The sequence below is a fragment of the Lactuca sativa genome, chromosome 3 (assembly GCF_002870075.4).
Source record: "Lactuca sativa cultivar Salinas chromosome 3, Lsat_Salinas_v11, whole genome shotgun sequence".
Classification (NCBI taxonomy): Eukaryota; Viridiplantae; Streptophyta; class Magnoliopsida; order Asterales; family Asteraceae; genus Lactuca; species Lactuca sativa.
In genome coordinates, this window is record NC_056625.2 from 192,881,884 (window position 1) to 192,896,789 (window position 14,906).

The 14,906-nt window shown below is 38.0% G+C and overlaps 2 protein-coding genes across 2 annotated transcripts; both read right to left on the bottom strand.

The window, feature by feature from the left end:
* Nucleotides 1-774: 774 nt before the first annotated feature.
* Nucleotides 775-1,656, bottom strand: LOC128132875 (protein FAR1-RELATED SEQUENCE 9-like). The gene is made up of 2 exons (XM_052769874.1): nucleotides 877-1,656; nucleotides 775-807 (listed from the first exon to the last, which is right to left on the bottom strand). Exons 1-2 carry the CDS (start codon nucleotides 1,654-1,656, stop codon nucleotides 775-777), a joined length of 813 nt encoding a protein of 270 aa, XP_052625834.1.
* An 8,213-nt stretch (nucleotides 1,657-9,869) lies between these two features.
* On the bottom strand, nucleotides 9,870-11,711 carry LOC111904705 (protein FAR1-RELATED SEQUENCE 3-like). The gene is made up of 3 exons (XM_023900433.1): nucleotides 10,901-11,711; nucleotides 9,972-10,795; nucleotides 9,870-9,902 (listed from the first exon to the last, which is right to left on the bottom strand). The coding sequence occupies exons 1-3, from the start codon at nucleotides 11,709-11,711 to the stop codon at nucleotides 9,870-9,872; spliced, it is 1,668 nt and encodes a 555-aa protein (XP_023756201.1).
* Between the last annotated feature and the right edge of the window lie 3,195 nt (nucleotides 11,712-14,906).

Here is a 14,906-nt window from a genome sequence, read left to right on the forward strand (position 1 = left end):
GCCAGGTTTTGAGAAGACGGAGCAGACAAGTCTCGTCTTTTATTTTGATTGTATATTTTTGGTGTCTTATTACATAAAAGAACACACATGTATTAAACTTTACTTATAATGCAATGGATGATGTTGTTGCTTGTTTATTATATTACACTGTTGTGATACTGTACATGACGTCCTCCACCCCTGAACGTTCCGCCGTTCGTGGTTTTGGGGTGTGACAAATGTACTTTGATAGAATCCACTGTTTCTTTTTCCACTTAGATTTCTCTATGATTGATATAATCTTGTGTATCTTTTTCTAATTGCAATATAAAGCATGACTCCTCCAATCCAGTTATGTACACAATTTGCAATCTTGCAAAGAAGATAATAAAGTTTCAATTTTAAATAATTATACAAAATCAGCAACGTACTTCTCGTTGTTAACCGGAATAACATGTTTTGACTTTTTATGGAAAATAGCAATTCATATACATATTTTTATAGAATCAGCAATGTACTTTTCATTTTAAGCCCATGGTAGCAACGTACTTTTATTTTTACCCTATATTAACAACCTACTTTTATTTGTAACACATCTGTGTTAAAAACAAAAACCATCCAGATGTTTCATACACCATTTTTGTCCAAAATAAAATATAATTACCGCAATTATCCAAAATAGGTTTTCATACACCATTTATTTCCAAAATATAAAAAATGTGCCTATTTAAAACATAAAAAAAATCAACTATCCAAAACAGAAACCATCCAAATTTCTCCTAACGACAAGACATATCACCATTGTTTCTCTTGCAACAATTCATCCGCCTGATACATGAAAAATAAAATAGTTAATATAATTATTACGCTAGTAAACTCATGACAATTTACAACTACCTTTCTTTTTGAACAACTAGTGGCGTAGTGACCCAATCCTTGACAGTAAGAGCAAGTTCTTTTCTTCGGCATTTCTAATGAAGACTTAATTCTTGTAGCATTTTTAGGCCGCCCTTTTGTATTAGTTGGACCAATAGGATCCCGTACAAACAATTGAGGCATCATATCTACTTGTGAAATTCCAGTAGAACAACCTTGAGATGCATTTTCAAATGCTTTAGGCTTTTCGTGAATTGTTAGATCATCTAAAAGCTTTATCAATACAGTATTGACTTTATCTATTTTTAAAGGGGATTCCTTTGCTTGTTCAATAACTTTGGTAAAATTTAAACGGACACACCACAAAGTGAATGCGCTCACCCCATTTTCATTATTCATTTCCTCTAGTCCGATACTACTATTACCCACCTTATACCTAGCATTAAGGGTCCACCGTGGTAAAATATAGTGATTCGGAAGTGTTTCAACATGCCTCTTCTTCATAACATACAAGCAATGCTTACATAAAATCCCACATATTTCATACTTAGCACATGAACATGTGACATTCATTTCACTCATAGAACGGAAGGTAACAGTTCGCCAATATGTTTTATCAATGTCAAGTTGCCCAACTCGGTATATAATTTCTTCTTTACTTTTTCTTAACATCTCATGAATTAAATTGTTAGTGGCTTCCATCCATTCATTTTTAAAAACCTCAAAAACTTTTCTAGTGTAACACTCACCTGCTTTTGCTTCGATTGGATGCACAGAAGAAAGAACTGCCCTCGAGTTCATAGTCTTGAAGTCTTCATCTTCTTCGGCAGCCCTTCGAGTCTCTACTGCTTTTTAATATTGTAGTACAAATGCATTCAACATGGTGTTGGAATTGACAAATCCATCAAAAAAAGAATTAATACTCTCACTTCGTCCACTGGTTGTCATACCGGCCAAGAAAATATCTTTGAAGAAAGGTTTTGCCCAATGTATCCGTTGGTTATACATTTCATTTATCCAACAATTATGTTCCAGGTTATACCTACTACGCATAACTTCAAACTTTTTTTCAAATTCTTCAATGGTGTCACTGTTTACCCAATGTCTATAAGATTCCTGAAAATCACTATAACGAGCAACAATGGTGTCATTGTTTGGATTCCTTCTGTTGTTTGGCTATGGGGATTTGGTCCATGAGACACATTCATTAATCATTTATTCTTATCCATGTCGTCATCTTTTAAAACGTATTGTTAAAGATGCCGCCACGCAGAAGTACAAGACGCAATCCAAACAACGAAGCACCGATACCACCACCTCCACCACCACCTGTACCTCTTCAACCACCTAACCCTTTCGATGCCAACATGTTCCAGGCAGCTTTCACAGCAGCAGTTGCAGCTGCTGTGTCAGCAATCAACGCTCCTGCCCCTAGTGGATCAGGAACAGGTGCACCACCCTCGAACCACGACGAAAGCCATGGACACCCTCGGGAGTGCACCTACAAGGACTTCACTAACACCAAACCCCACAGCTTCAATGGAACTGGGGGTGTTATGGTGTTGAGACAATGGATTGAGAAGACGGAATCTGTCTTCGAGATCTGCGGATGCCAAGAAGGCAACAAGGTCAAGTTCGCAGCTTGTACCTTCTCTGACCGAGCACTAACATGGTAGAACAACCATGTTAACTATCTAACTTTGGTGGTGGCGTATTCCATTGGCTGGGAAAAGTTGAAAGACATGCTGATGAAAGAATACTGTCCTCGAGGTGAAATACAAAAACTCGAGCAAGAATTATGGGGTCTACAAATGGTTGGATCCGACATCACTACCTACACAAATAGGTTCTGTGATTTGGCAAACTTATGCCCTGATATGGTTGCTCTCCAGAGCAAAAAGATTGAGAGATATATCTGGGGACTGTCGCCCCAGATCCAGTCAAGTGTGATCGCTTCCAGGCCTATTACCTTTGATAGTGCCAAGGAACTGGCACAATCTCTTATCGATCATCGGAAACCTCAGAACACAACAATCCCTACACCTGTACCACAAAAATCCAACCCCGACTACGACAAGAAGGGGTGGAATAAGAGGAAAAGAGGGGCTCCGCAAGGATCCTCCAATACGCAACAACTTGTGGCGATCAATGCTGCCACAGTGACTCATGTTGCCCCTGCGAACCTCTTACTAGCAAAAACATATGCTGGGACTCTCCCGAAGTGCACCAAGTGCAACTTCCACCACCACGGGCCTTGCAGGGAGATGCAATGCACCAACTGCAACAGGAAGGGGCACACCGTCCATTTCTGCAAAACTCCAATAGCTCAAGCTACCCAAGTTTAACGCCGGTATGGGCCAAGCTTGCTACGGTTGTGGCGAAGTGGGCCACTACAAGAGAAACTGCCCTAAAGCGGGGACGGCTGGAGGAGTGGGAAGAGTTATGGCCCTGGGCCACGAGGAAGCAGTAGCTGATCCTACGATAGTTACTGGTACATTCCTCCTCGATAACTCATATGCTTGCATACTTTTCGATAGTGGAGCCGAGTAAAGTTTTGTAAGTCACAAATTTGCACACCTGCTTAAACAAAAACCATGTGCACTAGATAGTTCATTCACGGTAGAAATGGCTAACGGGAAAACAGAGAGTACGAACTGCATATTCGTAGGTTGTACTTTAACTTTAGATGGCCATACTTTCAAGATAGATCTCATGCCAGTCACAATTAAATGTTTTGACGTTATCATCGATATGGATTGGTTGAGTCTTTTTCGTGCCGACATTATGTGCTTCGAAAAAGCAGTTCGTCTTAACCTTCCTAACAACGAAACTTTAATTATCTACGGCGACAAACCCAGTACGAGCCTTCGCATCATTTCGTGCATTCAAGCCCAGAAGTGCTTGCGGAAGGAGTACCATGCATTTCTCGCGCACATCGTCGATACCAGTCAAGAACTGAAAGACATCCAGAAAATCCCAGAAGTATGCGACTTTCCCGACATATTCCCAGAAGAACTTCCCGGTTTACCACCACAACGCCAAGTCGAGTTCAGAATCGACTTAGTGCCAGGGGCTACTCCCGTAGCCAAATCCCCGTATCGTCTGGCACCAGCTGAAATGCAGGAACTTTCCAGTCAACTTAACGAACTTCTCAAGAAAGGATTCATTCGACCAAGCTTCTCACCATGGGGAGCACCGGTCTTGTTCGTCAAGAAGAAAGATGGATCGTTTCGCATGTGCATCGACTATAGGGAACTCAACAAACTTACCATTAAAAATCGATATCCTTTGCCCCGCATTGACGATTTGTTTGATCAACTTCAAGGAGCCAACTACTTCTCGAAGATAGATCTGCGATCCGGATATCACCAACTACGAGTGTTAGAGGAGGATGTTCCCAAGATAGCCTTCCGAACTCGTTATGGGCACTACAAGTTTATAGTGATGCCATTCGGATTAACTAACGCGCCCGCAGTATTCATGGATCTGATGAATAGGGTGTGTCGTCCTTACTTGGATCAATTCGTCATCGTCTTCATTGATGACATACTCATCTACTCTCGAAGTAAGGAGGAACATAGTCTACATCTCCGTAAAATCTTAGAGACATTGAGATCGGAGAAGCTCTACGCGAAGTTCTCAAAGTGCGAATTTTGGATTCGGCGAGTCGAATTTTTGGGCCATGTGGTTAGTAAAGAAGGTATACACGTGGACCCCTCCAAGATCAAAGCCATCGAGAACTGGACAGCACCAAAGACACCTACCGAAATTTGTCAATTTCTAGGTCTCGCTGGCTACTATCGCAGGTTCATTCAGAACTTCTCCAGCATAGCGAAACCTCTTACAACCCTGACCCAGAAAGGCGTGGCCTTTCACTGGGAAGAGAAACAGGAAAAAGCGTTCCAAACGCTCAAACGAGCCTTATGCACCGCCCCGATACTATCCCTTCCCGAAGGAATAGAAGACTTCATTGTCTATTGCGATGCATCCAATCAAGGGCTCGGATGTGTTCTAATGCATCGAGGTAAAGTCATCGCTTATGCCTCGAGACAGCTAAAGACACATGAGGTTAACTACACAACCCATGATCTTGAACTAGGAGCAGTTGTGTTCGCTCTGAAGATCTGGCGACATTACCTGTACGGTACAAAAAGCACGATTTTTACAGACCATAAGAGTCTGCAACACATTTTCGACCAGAAGGAGCTCAACATGAGACAACAACGGTGGGTCGAGGTACTCAGCGATTACGAATGCGAAATTCGTTATCATCCAGGTAAAGCCAATGTAGTAGCCGACGCCCTAAGTCGGAAAGAATATTCTGGTCGTAGGGTCAAATCTTTGACTCTAACTATCCATTCACACTTGACCACGCAAATAAAGGAGGCTCAGCTCGACGCTTTGAAACCTGAAAACGTGGCTGGTGAATCCCTTAGAGGGATGGATAAGAACCTAGAAGCCAAGGGTGGCGGAGCCTTATACCTCATGGATCGGATCTGGACACCGAATCACGGTGGCTTCAGAGACTTGGTCATGACATAAGCTCACAACACTCGTTATTCCGTCCACCCGGGTTCAGATAAGATGTATCTGGACCTTAAAAGGTTATACTGGTGGCCTAACATGAAAGCATATATTGCTACCTTCGTGAGTAAATGCCTTACTTGCGTAAAGGTCAAGGTTGAGTACCAGAAACCCTCCGGTCTTCTACAACAACCGGAGATACCAGAATGGAAGTGGGAGCGGATCACTATGGACTTCATAACCAAGTTGCCCAAGACGACGGGTGGACTTGATTCCATATGGGTCATCGTCGATAGACTGACCAAGTCTGCACACTTCCTACCGATCAAAGAAACAGACAAGATGGAGAAACTTACCAGAACTTACATTAGGGAGATTGTAAGGCTGCACGGTGTTCCTTTATCTATCATCTCAGACCAAGATAGTAGATTCACTTCGAGGTTCTGGCAGTCATTACAAAATTCCCTAGGAACTAGGCTGGACATGAGTACAGCCTACCATCCACAGACCGACGGGCAAAGTGAGAGACCTATCCAAACCTTAGAAGATATGTTGTGTGCATGTGTGATTGACTTTGGAAAAGCTTGGGATACTCATTTACCTCTTGTCGAGTTTTCCTACAACAACAGTTATCACACAAGCACGAAGGCAGCTCCATTCGAGGCCCTCTATGGCCGAAAGTGCAGATCCCCTCTGTGCTGGGCTAAGGTGGGTGATACCCAGTCAGCTAAGGAACGAGCTCCCGAAAGCACTCTCACCGGTCCGGAGATCATTCAGGAAACGACAGAGAAGATCGTTCAAATTCGTGAACGATTGAAAGCCTATAGAGACCGACAGAAAAGCTACGCTGACAAGCGTAGGAAACCATTGGAGTTCCAGGTAGGCGACCGAGTCCTACTGAAGGTCTCACCCTGGAAGTGCTTGATACGCCTTGGAAAGCGTGGGAAGCTCAATCCAAGATACATAGGGCCTTTCGAGATTCTTGCGAGGATCGGTCTGTAGCTTACAAACTCAATCTACCGCAAGAACTCAGTAACGTACATCCTACCTTCCACGTGTCAAACTTGAAAAAGTGTCTATCCGACGAGACTCTTGTTATTCCACTCGACGAGATCGAGATCAACGAGAGCCTCAACTTTGTGGAAGAACCAGTAGAAATCATGGAACGAGAGGTCAAACAAACAAAACAAAGTCGCATACCCATCGTGAAGGTTCGGTGGAACGCCAAGCGGGGACCTGAATTCACATAGGAACGCGAAGATCAGATGAAACAAAAGTACCCTCATCTTTTTCATGCTCACTAGTATCTTTACTACTTTAAATTTCGGGACGAAATTCCCTCTAATGGGGGGATGATGTGACAACCCGATATTTCAACTCTTTGTAATGACCTAAAAAGCCAAGTATTGTAACCACTTTTAAGTTAAAGAAATTAACTTTGATAATAAAATGTCTAAAAAGTTTCTATTTAACTACCTACTATGTTTAATATCATTAAACCATGATCGTACGTACAAAGAACGCCCAAATCCAACTTTGTATATTGAAGTCATGATTTTTCCAAGTTCGGCTTAGCAACAGACAACTAAAAACTCGAATTGGAGATCGAGCGACTTTTGGCCGGAATGACCTAAACGAGAATTGAAGGTCTCGACAATGGTATTTCAGTGGTGAAAAGTCTGGCAAAAACCGACGTCAGATAAAGAAGTTATGAATTTTTAAAGAAATTCCTTAAACACGTCATTTTATAATTAAATAATAAAAATAATTTCGGAATTTGCCAACGGAGTCTAAACGAAAGTTGTAGAGCGCAGTCTCACCTACGCGTGGATATAAAGACCATTGAAAACGGAATACGTATGAAGGAGATATGATTTTTTGAAGTTTATTAAATGATTTATATATATTTATATAAAAAATCCGGTAATATCCGAAGAAGGAGTCAGCATCCTCATCCGAGTTACGCGCTGCGTAACCCTGTACGCCCCGCGTACCCGAGGGCCTTGGTCTCGGTCCGTCCACGTCGCCCTTATGCGAAGCTACCGACCCGTCCCGTCCGACCCGCCCCACCCGATCCGTCCCATCCGACCCGTCCCATCCGAAGCCGAGGCAGTCGAGGACTCGGTCATGCATGACGTACGAGTACGCGCTGCGTACGAGCGTACGCCCCGCGTACCGAGGCTTCTCAGACCCCCTATAAATAGAATGCGAGGGTTTCCGGAAAAATTGCTCATTTCTCTCCTTTCTCTCACGATCTTGCCTCGATTTCCGTGCCCGTTCAAACCCAAAGCCCTGGTCTTTTTGCTCAAGTCTCGAAGGTTGATTTTACTCCCGATATTCTCTAGAATCCCGAGAAAAATCCGTTTCCCAAGACGAAACTCTGCCCGGTTTTCCATCTCGCTATCTTCAAACTTTCAAGTGAGTTCATACCCTTAATCAATATTTTAAATAGTTTTAAATGCTTTAATAGGGGGGGGGGGAATACAAGTAGAAACAAACAGATTATTGAATTATTGATATGTATTTTATAACTGCGTTTGTCATTTAACGGATTTCACATGCTACAAAATGTGATGCATGAAATGATTTTACATCTTAAAAACACATTGTTACCAAATGTTTTACCTTTGAAATGTTTATTAAAATGACATCAAGTCATTGTTAATTATTGTTCAAAATCCATAAGATGTTTTACAAAACCATTTTACATTCTTGAACTAAACTATGCATATACACGTATATTATTATATATGTATTGATTATATAGTTTACATCTTTCATTTAGTTTCCCGCACCCTTGAGTAGTAAGAGTGTATAAACCTACATGATCAATCAGTTATATTACAGTAAATTATCATAGGGATAATTTGGAGACATCAAACATTACTTCTATTACAAGGAATCACACAAGAGTCAGTTCATTCATGAGTCTATACTAGTACATTACCTGATACATGAATATGTTTACATATACTTACTTGTTACATGGACACACATACATGAATACCATACATGAACACTTTTACATAGGTGCATTATCTTGTATTCACTTACCTGGATACTTGTACTTAGGACTACGAGGATGATTTATTAGTACATACTGTGTAAATTGTCTTTCCTATCCCGGTTCAATGGGATAGCTAGATGGGACTTACCATTCCGAACCCCGCTGATTAGCACCAGTGGTCAATGACCATCTTCGGAGGTCTAAGGTTACTAATTATATTAGGTAGATCGATTGGGACTAACCCTTCCACCCACCTGCTGCTGCTACAGAGGACAATTAGACAATCTTCGGATGTTCATTAGGTTATACATTTCGCTTAATGCGATGCTGTGTTGGTCCTAGTACCCAGTGACAACACTTATAGTAGTACCTTTTCCTGTTTACTTTATTTTGTGATACATTCACATAAACGATGAGTTAGACTAAGCACTTTTAGTACTAGTCAATACAAAGGAAAAACTATCATTTTACAAACAGAAGATTCGGGTCTTGGTAGAAGACTACATTTCATACTTATAGAAAATAAGGGTTTTTCTAGGGATTTCATACTTACCTCAACATTTTCATTTAAAGGTTTACATGGCCTTCATAACAGATTTTTACAAACAAGGAAATGACACTATTATACTTATGAATTCACTAGCTTTAAAGCTGATACTCGCTTTCAAAATAACTTGTATTCTCAGGTCATCAGTAGACAGGTACGGAGGCCAGGTTTTGAGAAGACGGAGCAGACAAGTCTCGTCTTTTATTTTGATTGTATATTTTTGGTGTCTTATTACATAAAAGAACACACATGTATTAAACTTTACTTATAATGCAATGGATGATGTTGTTGCTTGTTTATTATATTACACTGTTGTGATACTGTACATGACGTCCTCCACCCCTGAACGTTCCGCCGTTCGTGGTTTTGGGGTGTGACAAATGTACTTTGATAGAATCCACTGTTTCTTTTTCCACTTAGATTTCTCTATGATTGATATAATCTTGTGTATCTTTTTCTAATTGCAATATAAAGCATGACTCCTCCAATCCAGTTATGTACACAATTTGCAATCTTGCAAAGAAGATAATAAAGTTTCAATTTTAAATAATTATACAAAATCAGCAACGTACTTCTCGTTGTTAACCGGAATAACATGTTTTGACTTTTTATGGAAAATAGCAATTCATATACATATTTTTATAGAATCAGCAATGTACTTTTCATTTTAAGCCCATGGTAGCAACGTACTTTTATTTTTACCCTATATTAACAACCTACTTTTATTTGTAACACATCTGTGTTAAAAACAAAAACCATCCAGATGTTTCATACACCATTTTTGTCCAAAATAAAATATAATTACCGCAATTATCCAAAATAGGTTTTCATACACCATTTATTTCCAAAATATAAAAAATGTGCCTATTTAAAACATAAAAAAAATCAACTATCCAAAACAGAAACCATCCAAATTTCTCCTAACGACAAGACATATCACCATTGTTTCTCTTGCAACAATTCATCCGCCTGATACATGAAAAATAAAATAGTTAATATAATTATTACGCTAGTAAACTCATGACAATTTACAACTACCTTTCTTTTTGAACAACTAGTGGCGTAGTGACCCAATCCTTGACAGTAAGAGCAAGTTCTTTTCTTCGGCATTTCTAATGAAGACTTAATTCTTGTAGCATTTTTAGGCCGCCCTTTTGTATTAGTTGGACCAATAGGATCCCGTACAAACAATTGAGGCATCATATCTACTTGTGAAATTCCAGTAGAACAACCTTGAGATGCATTTTCAAATGCTTTAGGCTTTTCGTGAATTGTTAGATCATCTAAAAGCTTTATCAATACAGTATTGACTTTATCTATTTTTAAAGGGGATTCCTTTGCTTGTTCAATAACTTTGGTAAAATTTAAACGGACACACCACAAAGTGAATGCGCTCACCCCATTTTCATTATTCATTTCCTCTAGTCCGATACTACTATTACCCACCTTATACCTAGCATTAAGGGTCCACCGTGGTAAAATATAGTGATTCGGAAGTGTTTCAACATGCCTCTTCTTCATAACATACAAGCAATGCTTACATAAAATCCCACATATTTCATACTTAGCACATGAACATGTGACATTCATTTCACTCATAGAACGGAAGGTAACAGTTCGCCAATATGTTTTATCAATGTCAAGTTGCCCAACTCGGTATATAATTTCTTCTTTACTTTTTCTTAACATCTCATGAATTAAATTGTTAGTGGCTTCCATCCATTCATTTTTAAAAACCTCAAAAACTTTTCTAGTGTAACACTCACCTGCTTTTGCTTCGATTGGATGCACAGAAGAAAGAACTGCCCTCGAGTTCATAGTCTTGAAGTCTTCATCTTCTTCGGCAGCCCTTCGAGTCTCTACTGCTTTTTAATATTGTAGTACAAATGCATTCAACATGGTGTTGGAATTGACAAATCCATCAAAAAAAGAATTAATACTCTCACTTCGTCCACTGGTTGTCATACCGGCCAAGAAAATATCTTTGAAGAAAGGTTTTGCCCAATGTATCCGTTGGTTATACATTTCATTTATCCAACAATTATGTTCCAGGTTATACCTACTACGCATAACTTCAAACTTTTTTTCAAATTCTTCAATGGTGTCACTGTTTACCCAATGTCTATAAGATTCCTGAAAATCACTATAACGGGCAACAAATGGGCGAATGTGTTCCGGTTCGTGCCTTTTAATATGCCATTCACAAAAGCGGTGTCGAGTGTTTGGAAACACTTTTTTTATCGCATTACCGATCGCTTTGTCTTGATCCGTAATGATTGCCTTTGGATGCTTGTGAAACCTACACGTTAGGAAATTCTCGAATAACCATACAAATGTTTCTTCTTTTTCGTTTTCTAGCAATGCTCCACCAAAAAGTATAGATTGCCGATGATGATTAACCCCTATAAAGGGAGCAAATGGCATTTTGTATTTGTTTGTCATATAAGTGACATCAAACACAACAACATCTCCAAACTTAGTATAGGCGTCTCTTGATCTTCCATTAGCCCAAAATATATTCCTAGGAGAACCATCATCACACAAGTCCACAACAAAATACTGGTCATTATCCACTAATGCTTTATCTTGGAAATGCTTTATAAGTCCATAAAACTCCTTTCCCCTATACTGTTTTCGTTGCTCGGATAAGACATCAGCACATTGCTTTGAAGTAACATCGGCTTCATCTGAAGTTTTCATTGCGTTAATAGCCTTTTTAATTTGAGAAGGCTTCAAACCTACTTGACCAAATTGCACCATAAGAGTTCTGCATTCCATAGTACGGTGGAACTTCCCATGCGATCTATGCTACATTACCTTTGTTGGTGTCAAGCTCAAGGCATGATTGTGTGTATCATTAAACTTGTCCACGATCCATTTCTCATCCTTCTGTTTTGAAATTTGAATCATTGCTTTGCATCCCGTTCTTACTTCTCTACGACGTTTTATCACTTTTCCACTTGAATTATTAACTTTCAAGCATTTGAAACATTCTTTGTTGCATACATATGTCTTCCGATAATGCTCATTTGTTGTCTTATTCTTAAATTTCCAATGAATACGTATACCAAATCCATGTAAAAATGCGTAATCATTATAAAATGTATACGCATCATTGGGTGTATCAAAAACCTTTCCAATAATACTTTGATCATTACCTGCACCTTCGTCACATCCAAGATTGACACCATCATTATTTTTTTTCTCCGATTCAGATGTCGATCCTGAATAACCATTATTTGCATCAATATCTTCATTTGTTTGTTTTTCAAAGGACTAATCTGCTACTTGCATTTATGAATCCATAATGTGGAATGTGACCTGCACCAAGAAAACCACACATCAATGTCATTCTACAATTAAAAAAGAAAGAAACAATTTTGGGTAAAATGGATTTGAGATACATGTTATGTATATTTAACCGTAGAAGTATAAAGACAATATAAGAGACTTTATATGTTTATGTAGATTGCAAGTATATTACACAGTAATATGTTAATTTAATGGTTTATGAAAATAAAAGATAAAAAGAGCACATGTGTCGTCAACTACACAACTGATATCAATTTATTCATAAGGATTCTGTAAAGCACAATTGATATCAATTTAATCATAAGGATTCTATAAAGCAGACAATCAAAGAAACAATGAATACTATGATTTCTTGCATTGAAAAGTAATAGCCAAAAACCCAATATATGTTTATTAAAAATTATGATTACATGTGATCAACCCCACTTTCTGCCACTAAATCGATTAAATATATTACTATAGTCTAGGCCAACTTGATTTGAATTTTTAATAAGTGAATCAACGGAATCAATTAGCAATTCTAAAAACAAGTAAAACATGTGTTTATCCATAATCCGTCGTGTAAAAGGTGTGAGGTATTTAAACTACATATAATGAAATTAGGTGTGTAAACTGATTGTGAATCGAATGAATACGGACATACGTAATACGCACCTGTAGGTCGCCGGGAAAAATATGTTTTCTTCAATTAACGTACTTAGGTTTAAGAGGTGAGAAAAAGAAGATGTTTTTTTAATTAATCTACGTGATCATGTAAGATATTAGATAATATTCGGCCAAAAAAACAATCGTGGTTTAATAGGTTCCACGCCTATTCTTTTTATAAGTTAGCAACAATGAGTTTGCAATGTGGTGTACAAATTAAAAAAAAAAAAAAGGTTCAATTGTGATGGCCAATTGGGTGTAAACGGCAAATTAAAGAAGATGCGTATGGTTTCTTTTGCGTTTATTTTTATAATTTTTGTTTTATGTTTTCTTATCATTTTTGTAAATCTAACCAAGATTTAGGTGAAATGTACTCTATTTGACTTTCCTATTTTGTTCTTACCTTTCTATGTATCAATAAATTATATTAACGTAACAGCATGAAAATGCTATTAATTTATTAAAATAAATTTATTGAAGAATTATTTTAAACAAAAAACATAAATTATTTGAAAATGAACACAATTATATTAAAGAAATTTAAATATGAAAAAAAAACGAATTAAAAAGACCAAAAATTAATGGCATTTATGGAAAACTTTCTAAGAAGAATATACACACATGAGTAACATTGATTTTAATTCTCATCTAACATTAATATATTTCAAATCTATTTCAAAAAAATAACAAAACAAACACAATTTTATTAAATACCATACTTAAAATCTGTACGTTTCTTTATAATACAAAACAACCCATCAATAAGAATCTATTATTTCCAACCGTTAATTTTTTTTTCTAAATATAATTATTTGCTGAAATATACTTTCTTTTTTCCTTTTGTTTTTTTTATAACATTGTTACCAAATTATAGATGACAACTATAAATCAACATTACGATTAACTAATTTCTGGATGAAACTATTCACCGCCAGCTGCATTACCAAAAGGAAAAATAATCAACAAAAAGAAACTACTAATCGCTCCGTTTCCATCAACCGATGTACCGCACGGATACCCCACTAGTTTTTATGTGTTTATATATATATATATATATATATATATATATATATATATATATATATATATATATATATATATATATATATATATATATACACACACACACACACACAAAATCACTATCGTACAACATCCTATACACAAGGATACATAACAAATCTAGTGCATCGGCATTGGTGTCTTCAATCCACGGGTATAGTGAGGAAACTTACCTGAACGGAAATCCAAAAACACCGCGACATGCTAACTTTCTGGACTGATTGCTCCTGCGAACCTACTAGCACCAAAAACCAGGTAGAGCCTTAATCAACAACCCAAATCCTTCAAGTTTGACCCTAAGTCAAACTGGTCAAAAAGTCAACGGTCAACTTTGTCAAAGTCAACACCACTTCGTGACCCTCCTTGGGCACGTCGTGGGAACGCAAGATCAAACAATTAACATGTAGGACATTGCCACGTCGTGGGCCCTCCTTTGCCACGTCGTGGCAATGCCAAAACAAAACAGTCGCGATTCTAAACTTCATCACACCATTAAATTTAAATACATTATAGCAGAAATGAAAATGTGGGGGCTTTATCTTCAACCCATGAGATTATCTTGATCAATTATATTCTTCATTGTATAATCCAAATTATTAACTTCATCATTCTATGTTACATGTTTTCTTAGGGATGCAACAAAGACAAAGTTATGGAAACCTTGTTCTCCGCTTGGGAGGTTAGTTAGCGTCTATATAGGAGGTAGGAGGGATTCTTCTATATGAGGTAGGAAGGATGCTTCTAGGGTGTTCTTTGCCTTTGTCTGTTATTCAAACCTAGCAAATCCAGAGGAGATTGAAAGAGAGCTAGCAAGGTGTCTTGTGTGGGAAGAAAATTGGTGGCAAACAGTAACATCCTAATCTACAAGACCAAAATTTCATTTTTGACATAACGATTTATAAAACAATTTATAGGAAAACATCATTTATAAAACAATTTATAGGAAAACATCAT